The following is a 10,811-nucleotide window of genomic DNA, read 5'->3' as shown; positions in this document are numbered from 1 at the left end:
TATATGTAGATATTATATATGTATACCATATATATATAATATATTATGTGTATATATATATATATATATATATATATATATGTATTTCAACAATTCTGTGAATACTTCAGTATTTCTGGAGTAATTTTTTTTCCTATTTCCTCTCTTTGAGTAAGCATTTACCATTCCAAAATGAAGACAATAATTCTAAGAAATATGTTGATTATATTGTGGAAATGCTCCCTAATTTTTGCGTCATAAACCTTAGGATTACTGGAGCAACAACATCATCATCATCATCATCATCATCATGCATACAAATATCTCTCTGATTTCATATTACCATTCCATGTAAGATTCCTTGCTTTGATTCTTATTGATTATATTGTGAAGAAATTTTGTAATTTGTGAAGAATTCATTAATTTTTTTATTACTGTGTTGACATCATTTAGAACAGGTAAGTTTGTAAGACTTCCATGTGTGTTGGGGGTGTATGTGTGTGTGCGTGTGTATATGTTGTACAGTTGTGTTTGTGTACATGCATAGTTTTGTGTGTGTGTGTGTATGTGTGCACATTTGTGTGTGTGTGTGTGTGTATATATCTGTATACGTTTGGATATGAGGGTTGTTCAGTGGTTAAGATGTTTACTTCTCAATCACAAGGTTTCAAGTTCAATCCTATTTAGTGACAGCAACTCTCTTCTTCTGCAGTCCTTGGTTATTCCAAGCCCCATGAAGTGAAATCGGTTTGATGGAAACTGTATGGAAGCCTATCAGTTGAAGGTCCACCTTATCACACAAAGTCAGTTTCATGTTGATTCCCAACTGAGGTCCATATGGCCCTTGGTGGGGGTCTGTGTAAAATTTTGTTGTTAAAATTAATGTGCAGTGAATTGCTTATACTTCTAGAATACACAAAACCATCATCATCATCATCACCATCACTTAAGGTCCGTTTTCCATGCTGGCATGGGTTGGACGGTTTGACTGAAAACTGGTAAGCAGGGGAACTGCACCAGGTTCCAATCTGCTTTGGCATGGTTTCTATGGCTGGATGCCCTTCCTAATGCCAACTACTCCAAGAGTGTAGTGGGTGGTTTTTACATGACAAAAAGACACAAACACACACACAAACATATGAAATTCTTTCAGTTTCCATACACGAAATCCAGTCACAAAACTTTGGTAGGCCTGGAACTGTAGTAAAAGCTGCTTGCTCTGAGGTGCCACACAGTGGGACTGAACCTGAAACCATGTGGTTGGGAAGCAAACTTCTTAACCTCACAGCCATATCTGTACCTATATTTATATGTATTTATGTGTACATTCATGTGAGTGTGTGTGTGAGAGAGAGAGAGTATTTTGTATCCATTCCATCAATTGTTCTGTTGCAGCCGCACGACTCTGAAGTGAAGAATTTACCAATTTTCTTTTGTTTACTTCATCTTTAGGCCAATGCCAGAGGAATCTTTGCAGACAGATTCTCCAGAGAGCTCTGAGATAATGCCTCGGGCCAATAAACCCTATAACAGCACACAGCATAACTATAAAAAAAGCATTGAGTATGACGATCCTCCTGCCACCGTCGGGACTGAGTATGAGGGGAGCTATCATGAGCGTGAACAGCCTAGCACTAGTGCTACTAATGCTGTTGTAGTTAGTGATGTGCAGAATAGTATGGATAGCAACCAGAAGCAGAATAACATAGAAACTACCATTAGTAATTCAGATTCTTCTGGGAAATGGATTGGGTCTGAACAGAATATAGTCGTTGAGAACTATCAGTTCCCTTTGGAGGAAACGGCCAAGAGAGATCACCCAGAAATTATTAAGGAGCCGGAATATAATCGCAAGCCTGTAGTTTTAGTCATTGACGATACAAATAAAACAAGCAAAGAGAGTAACCATGTACAAAATAACAGTTGCCGTGTACTGCCTCCCGTTGGGGAAGATCTGACAATGGGGCGAAGGAGCACCCGTCCTTCAAGGAAACTGTTGCCAAGTTCTGAAAACAAACTCTCTGCTGGCATCGAAGATGTGCAATGGAGGGTGGATGAGTCTCGAAATTTTGATACCACTATAAAACGTTCATCGGAATCGGTCAACAAACTGCCAATAAACGAGGAGTACCACTGGATCAATACAATCGACGATTCAATCCGTACGATTTTGAACAATCATCGTAGACGTAGTCATGATTTCCGTCAAAGTGGTTTGATGCCGCCTGATGTTAATAGACGAGCAAGTGATGGCGGTGAGATATACAACAACTGTCGAGTGTGTGAAGACTGTAACCAGACGAAAGCGAGGAACAATGACTACCAAGAAGCTTGCTACAATGGTAGCCGAAAATTTCCTGTGTGTGCCGAGCCAGAAAGTTATCCGAAACCGAGTATTGTATTAGATTACCACTTTAACGAAAGCATCGACAATGATAGTATTAGCGTACATTTTGAGAAAGACTCATGGCCAGAGATGGAGGATGAAGAAGACGAGGACGAAACTTTTCATCCAGCTTGTATTTTAGGAGGCTATTACTGTCAGGCCGATTTCAATGACAATGGGGACGAGACAAGCACCGATGAGAATGATTGGCCAAGTCTACAGAACTGCTCAGATCAAAACCGCAATGACAAAAACAGCTTATGTAATGAAATCCGGTCAAGAGCTCCCTGTATAGATACTCGACCCTACAGATCAAGATTTGGACGTAAAGACTTGTATAAATTAAAGAATCACCATTCTCACGAAGACAAAACTAGTTATAATAGGTGTAACCTTGTGGAATCTAAACAAAGCCAAGAATTTGGAAATATTCACGCAGCATCTAAGGATTATGATTCTTGTTTAGGTATGAACTTTTTCTTAAAAATGAGCTTTGACGATGGCAGTCTAGTTGCAATCAGTGAAGAGACAATTAATTTGGAGGAGGCTAGCTCCGTGAATTATAGCGACTCAAATCACAGTGATACAAAAGGAAGGACATCACTGGAAGATTTCGAAAGTATAGGTGGCAGCACAGTCAGTGTGTTTAGCTTAAGTGTAGAGAACGACTCCAACGAACAAGCGTGCAGCATAAGCACAAACAGTTGTAGCTTTAAATCGAATATGGCTGATTGTGATACGTCCGACATTGAAAGCCAGAGGCCAAGCAGTGATGAGAGCAAACAAAGCATTCCTGAATTAAGTAGTCCCTTACTTCCTGTTGATAGATGTTGGCAAAAACTGGACGACTCCTGGTATTTAGGCAGCTGTGATAACTACTACATAGATATTCCTTTTAGCCGTAGTTCTAGTCGAAGTAATTCTAGCTCACCTCTCTTATCTGCTTCCTCTACTGCTGCTACTGTTTCTTCCGACACGTTCAGCCGTTCAAAAGATTCGCAGTCGTTCATCAACGCCGATTCATCTAGTCCAGAAAATCCGTCCTACAGTAATACTTATCTATTTACCGAAGATCAAGGTAGATCCAGTTTGAGCAATAGTCATAGTTCTTTAGATACTAATCCATTCCAACCTCATACCATGTCGCCTGGGCATTTATTTAGGCAAAGCAGATCTGTGGAGATTAACAAAGCCCATGAAAGAGGAGAAATATCTCAATGCTTGATTGCAAATACCATCGCCAGACCTCGTCTTGTTAAGTGGGTCTTTCTTCTTCATTTCTTCTTTCTTTCCTCATCAATGTCGGTTCGTGTTATTTTTCCCTTTTTTTCTTTTTGGTCAGTAATGTTTGTTCATTCAGTACGTCTTTCTTTCTTTCTTTCTTTCTTTCCACATCAGATGTTCGTTCATTTGTGGTTTAATGTCTTGCTCTCAAAACCACACAAAAATGCATGATAACATTTTTTTTCTTACATTGGCATGACTATTTTTGGTATAACTATTCCTGAGACCAAATTGGTTTGCTACCTTGTCTCCTTGCCTGTTCATCTCTGTCTCTGTTCCTTTGTTGAACTACATACTCAATGCAAGATATCCTGTTCCATTTCTGTAGAATTCTTTTAAAGACATTTTTTTTTTGTTGTTATTGCATCATGTTTCAGACTGTTCCCTTCTGCTATCCGTAGCCTGCAAGGAACCTTTTTTTTTCTTTTTCAACTTTTTCCTTAAATTTAATTATTCTTTAAAATCTTTTATTTAACTCTTATGTTTTTCCTCCATCTTGGCATGTCTTTGAGATGGGAAATTATACAAGTCAAATATTGAGAAAAAAAAATACCAAAAAAAAAAAAAAAAACACCCCAGAATAATGTATTTTCAAAAAAAGGAACATTATTTTCAAACACATTGTCATCACTGTATTGTTGTGTTACTTAACATGTAAACATACACAGAAACACACACACATACACACATATACTTGCACACAATCACATGCACACACATATACTCACATGTGTGTGATCATGTGTGTTTATGTAGTTATATGTGTGTGTATGTAAGCATGGTAAAGTGGAGAGGAGTTAGCAGGAAATGAATATTACAATACAATTGTTGCTATCTTGTTGTAGTCTTTTCATTAATGATCTTAAGAGAAGCATGAATGTCACATCATCACATATACTCATCCATTAAAAGAAAAACAAATTTTTTCATCTTCAAACTACATAGGAATAACAAAAAAACATGGGAGATCATGTGATGTACTCTGCTAGAGGCACTACTGTACTCTCTCAAAGACATTGGTCTACTCTCCTAAAGATGCTATGAAAGACTTGTACAAACTATGTGCAATAGAGACATCTCTTTAATTTTCTATGTCCCATCAAAAGTGAAGACTCATTCTAACCTAGCAATACTGTGATTCAATGAAGTTAACCAGAATGTGTTTTCCCCAAAGTTTGGTGAAGTACATGTTTGAATCAGAGAACCATGCATCCAGGCAAAAGCAACAAATTTCTAATTACTATAATAATAAATACAAGGCTTGCACAAATATGTTTTAGAAAATGCTTATTCATATGTTTGATAAAGTTAAATTCAGTGGGATAGAAGTTGCATTCTGTGTTTGTTCTTGAATTAAAATTCTTTTTCAATGTCACACATGGGAAGAGTGAATGATATTGCTTAGATAAACAAGGCAGAAAATAATATATATAGTACAGGAAACTGGCAAAAAAATGAGAAAAGAATTAAAGAATAAACTTCTTTACCATGTAATATATTACCATGATCTCACCAAGATATTGTAGAATTAATTCTTCATGGATTCACCATTTTTAAGAACTTCAGCATGTTTTATGTAGAGTAGTGAATTACTCACATTTGTTGTTAGTTTTTCTGCATTCTCAGTCTGAATAGTAATTTCTTTTTAAATTTTAATTTCAATTTTAACATGTAATATCCAAATATTTACAATATTTCATTAGATAATTTATTTTGATTAGATAATAAATTTTTCTGTAGATAGATACTTTTCTAATTTTCATTACATAAACCTACTTTTCTGTTTAATCTAATTTTCATGATATAACCTCAATACATAAATCCTATTCTATATATACATACGTAAATATGTATGTGTATTTATTTATATGTATGTGTATATATATATATATGTGTATGTGTGGAGGCGCAATGGCCCAGTGGTTAGAGCAGCGGACTCACGGTCATAGGATCATGGTTTCAATTCCCAGACCAGGCGTTGTGGATGTTTATTAAGCAAAAACACTTAAAACTCCACGAGGCTCTGGCAGGGAGCAGTGGTGAACCCTGCTGTACTCTTCCACCACAACTTTCTCTCACTCTTTCTTCCTGTTTCTGTTGCACCTGTATTTCAAAGGGGCCAGCCTTGTCACACTCTGTGTCATGCTGAATTTCCCCGAGACCTATGTTAAGGGTACACATGTCTGTGGAGTGCTCAGCCACTTGCACGTTAATGTCACGAGCAGGTTGTTCCGTTGATCAAATCAAATGGAACCGTTGTCATCATAATCAACAGAGTGCCACGATGTGTATATATATATTTACGTATATGTTTTGTATGTTTATATACGTGTGTCTCTGTGTGATAAGGAGCATTGTTAGGTATTGCTTTTATCTCATGTTACACACAAAAGTGACCTATACATTGTCATTGACAATCTTATAGTGCCCGTATATATTGGTTGAAGTTCCTTCCACACCATAGCTTTATGCTAGTGTTCCAGAATTTAGGCATGCCTGTCTTTGACAGATTTGCTTTCGTCAGAAGCAAAAAAATGCTAATTTGCTGCTCTACTTACTGCAAAATCTTTCTGAAAATTGTGGATTGAGAAGTAACTACCAGCAGTTAACATGTATATATGTAACCATTCGTGTGCACATGTGTGTATTCATAAATATATGTATATACACATACACACACTGTATATGCATATATATGTATGTGTATATATATATATATATGTATATATATATATATATATGTATATATATATATATATATATATATATATATATATATATATACACATATATATATACACACACATATATATATATATATGTATATATATACATACATATATATACATACACACACATATATACATACACACACACACATACTACATATCTGTATGTATATATTTTACTTATAGTCCATCAAGTTTACATTGTAAATATTTCTCTCCCAGTCATTATTATTCTAAATACCAAACATGATAAGGTTATTAGAATTTTATATATATATATATATATATATATACAAAAAAGAGTTTAAAAGGATATATTATCATTTTGCCAGCTGGAGTTCTAAGTTTTGCTTGATGGTATATTCAACCAATTGAAGTGTGTTATTTATAATGTTTGTATTTCAAATTGTGGCACAATACTTTAACATAATAATAATGATAATAATAATAATAATAAACAACGATGGTATTATCCAATAAAGAGACAGTAAGTCAGTTTATAGTTTATAATTGTATTGTATTTTATTAAAGGCAAACAGCATAAAATAAATTATATTTTATATCAAAAACAAATAGTAATGTTATACATGAAATGTCTTAAGCAGAATTATAAGAAAATATTCTTAAAGTATTGTGTGACTTCCCTTGATATAATTTATATCAAAGTTTTTGGATTTCTTCTATATTGAACTTTATTTAATTTCAATTGTTCTCTCCTTTTTTTTCTGAACCATTCATCTTTTAACCATTTTATTTGAAGTGCTGTCCTAAACTAACACTACCTTTGACTCTAGGTCCCTAGCTAACTCTACATTTGATCACAGTGCCTGGTCCTTAACTACTACCATGCCTCATCATATTCTTAGACTATTAAGTATTGCAGTCTTTGACTACACATCCAACTCTAGTTATTAGTTCTGTACTTAACTTATCTTTATACTTTACTACAGTCTATATCTTTATAATATCTATTGCACTAAAAAGATACATACCTATCTATATATATATGTTTGTCTTTATCCCCAGTTATACTTGGAACAGTTTAGCATTAAACTAAAAGATCTAGAGTATGTATTTATTAAACTTGTACAAAAAGTGGGGTGAAAGTAACTTCGAAGCTTCAGCCTGCTAGCCTTTGTAGGACTGTGTTTTCATGTGTGTGTGTGAAAAGATTAAATGGTCACAGTTGGAGTGTCTCTGCTCATAGGTCTACTCCATGAAGGTTGTCCTGGATTTAAACAACAACAATGTTGTAATATGTGGATGCTCGACCTGCTAAAAATAGTAGCCAAACTTCATGAAAATCACATCTTAGCTTTAATGAAAACCAACCAAAAAAAAAAAAGGAAGGATATATTAGATAATATTGTCCTAGATCCAGCTTGACCAGAAAAATGATGGGATGGTCATGGCAGGAAATACTTTTGATCATATACTGAACAAAATATTGGGAATGAATAGAAACAACATCAAAACAATCTCATAGAAACTATGGCTTATTCAATGCTTTGTTTTTTTTTATGTCAATAATTTTTTATCCTTTTTTTATTTGAAATATTATTTTGCCTTGATTTTAATAGATTTTGCTTTCTATATGAAAGGTTCCTCATGTGTGCATATCGGTTTGTTTGTTATTTTTCCCTTTTTTCTCTTCAAGAAAATCTGTTTGTTTTTGTATCTTGCATTCAAGTGAAATTTATAAATTGTTAAATTGTTTTGAAAACAGTTCTTGTCATTTAGCTTTAGATATGATTTTTCATGGGAAGTTGTGGCTGGGAAATCATCATTATTTAATGTCTGCCTTCCATGCTGGCACAAGTTTGACAGGAACTGGCCAGGCAGGAGCCTGCACCAGACTTCTGTGTCTGTTTTGGCACAGCTTTTATGGCTGGATGCCCTTCCTAACACCAACCACCCTGCAGAGTGGACTGAGTGCTTTTTACATGGCACCAGCACAGGCAAGATCAGTTTTGGTAAGGTTTTTACAGCTGGATGCCCTTTCAAACGCCAACCACTTTACAGTCTTTATTTTGCAAAAGATACACGTGTGTGGGTGTGTGTGTGTGTTAAAACTGAAAGAAAGAGTGATTAAGAGGTTGGAAAGGTGAATAATAAATTCAGTCAAAAACCTAATACCTCTGGTTTCATACCAGCATATTGGCCAGTCTAGAGCAGTGGTTCCCAACCGAGGTCCATACGGCTCCTAAGGGTCCACAATAGTATTTTAAGGGCCTCTGAAACAATTTAGCTTTAGACATATGTATTGGATTGTATTTTAAGAAACAGCTGGGTTTCTTTCTCTAACATTTTACATAGTTCAACCTACACAAATTAATGTGTGAAAACATTAATAAATAACATTCTATAAAGCTAGTTTTTAAACATCGAATGGCTATGGGGTCCATCAGAATGAAATAGCAATCAAAGGGGGTCCATAGATAAAAAAAATGGTTGAGAACCCCTGATCTAGAGCATGTATCTAACGTTCTGCCATCATGGCTACCAACTAAAAATCTCAGGACAAGTAGTTGTGCTCTAGTTGACATTATGTAGATGTATGTCCTTAAAATGGACTTGACTACATATCTAAACCATACTGTGCAATATATGTATGATGCCCCAGAAATTGACACAGCTTGTAAAAAAATAAATAGGTTAATAGAAGAACTAAAGTTTGTGATAATGATAAAATCTGTTAAAAATAAATAGAATCAAAAATGTTCTAATTTTGATAATAAATATTAATAATATTCAGGAAAACAAATCAAAATTGCTAAATATTTTTTGGTGGGGTATTTTTGGGGGAAAACGATTAATATATAAATGAAATTTTAAGAATAAAAATTTATTTTGAATAAAAAATATTTATTTTAAATAAATTTATCATAAATAAAAAATTTATTTATTTTAACTTATAAAATTTTTCATTCGAAATGGAAAATTTATTTATTTAAAATTTACAAATACAATTGTTCTCAAAATAAAGAATTGAGAAACAAAAAATTTATTCTCTGAATTCTTTTATCTTAAATCTCATAAAGTTTAACAATTTCTGTTTCACCAGATTTAAGACAAAAAAAAAATATTCAGAAACCCAATTTTTTTGTTTTGGTTTGTTTTCTGAGGTTATTTCACTTTTAAATTTGATTAAAATTTCACTAATTCAATTTATAATTTAATTTTTTTTTTAATATTTTTCTTTTTAGAAAAGAACTTGTTTTCATCTCATATTTTATGGTTGAAAGAGTCAAACAACTTTTTTCTTATGCTATATTGTTCCATTGTTTTAGGACTACTGAAGAAGGGCAACCCAAAGAAGACCAACTCTCCTGTCTCATTGAAGCAGCCAAACAAAAGAGAAAGGAAAGTGGACCACTGTGAGTTGATCTTTGGTTATTCCTGGGTGGAATGGCGGTGGTGTGGGAGGGAGGGAGGCTCTTAACACTTTGAAGTAAATATAAACTCTTTACTCTATTTGATGAAAATAAAATGAATCTCAAATGCAGAATAGGTATTCAAGGTTGATGACATATGATGATGCAGAAACCTATGCAGGCTACACTCTAATGATGCTATTTGTAGCCCAATGTGTTTTCATACAATTTTTTCCCAGGACTACTTCTACAATGAACAGTCTTACCATGTTCAAATGTACACAAAATTGTTAAATATCATTGTACATGCACAGATATTCAATGCTGCTTCTTGCAACTCTGTTTAATTAATTCCAGCTTGCCTAGCAAATTTATTGTTTGCTATTCTTATATAACAGAACTATCATTTTGATGGGGTTGTGGAGGACGATGTGTAACAATGCAGAAATGCATGTGTCCTGCAATTCAATGTTGTCATTTGTTGCCCAATGTGTTTTCACACATATTGTCCATGAGGAGGAATGTTTTCTCTGAGACTTCTTCCACAGCAAAAGGGCTTCTCACATTCAAATGTACACAAACATGTTAAATATTATTGTATTTGTATATTCCTTCACTGCAAACCAATTTCTTTTCCAGCCCCGTCCCTAGATTTGCTGATGAAATAGATGACGAAGGTGAGAAGGAATTAGACGAATTCTTTGAAGAGAACACCAAAACAGAATTAGCAAAGAAATGTGAGACCCAAGTGACTGCAAGGATCCTGTCGATGATGTTCAGTCACATGACAATGTATGAGTCCGATGAGGAATCAGATTTCTCGGAGTCTGGTGATGAAGAAATGATCGACTATTCCGAATTAGATGCGCCTGCAGTACGAGACAGAATTAATTTATTTGAAATGGGTTCTGTTTCGCATATTCAGACCCCAATAATGAAAAGGTGAGAAGGAAAATAATATTTATTTCTTTGTTTAAGGAGTAGTAGTGTATCATCATCATCATCATCATCATCATCATCATCATCATCATCATCATCATCGTTTAACGTCCGCTTTCC

The 10,811-nt window shown here is 34.4% G+C and overlaps 1 protein-coding gene across 1 annotated transcript in view; it reads left to right on the top strand.

Annotated features, from left to right (window-relative positions):
• Positions 1 to 10,571, top strand: part of LOC106874065 (uncharacterized) — an 11,684-nt gene extending 1,113 nt beyond the window's left edge. The window contains exons 3-5 of the mRNA XM_014921687.2: positions 1,432 to 2,831; positions 9,669 to 9,755; positions 10,392 to 10,571. Coding sequence (XP_014777173.1) covers positions 1,432 to 2,831; positions 9,669 to 9,755; positions 10,392 to 10,420 — 1,516 coding nt within the window. The 3' untranslated portion in view covers positions 10,421 to 10,571. The remainder of the gene's footprint in view (positions 1 to 1,431; positions 2,832 to 9,668; positions 9,756 to 10,391) is intronic.
• The last annotated feature ends 240 nt before the right edge of the window (positions 10,572 to 10,811 follow it).

This window comes from Octopus bimaculoides, chromosome 21 (genome assembly GCF_001194135.2).
Source record: "Octopus bimaculoides isolate UCB-OBI-ISO-001 chromosome 21, ASM119413v2, whole genome shotgun sequence".
NCBI classification, from domain to species: domain Eukaryota; kingdom Metazoa; phylum Mollusca; class Cephalopoda; order Octopoda; family Octopodidae; genus Octopus; species Octopus bimaculoides.
Note: the sequence above shows the minus strand (reverse complement) of the source record. Positions and strands in the feature narration are given on the sequence as shown.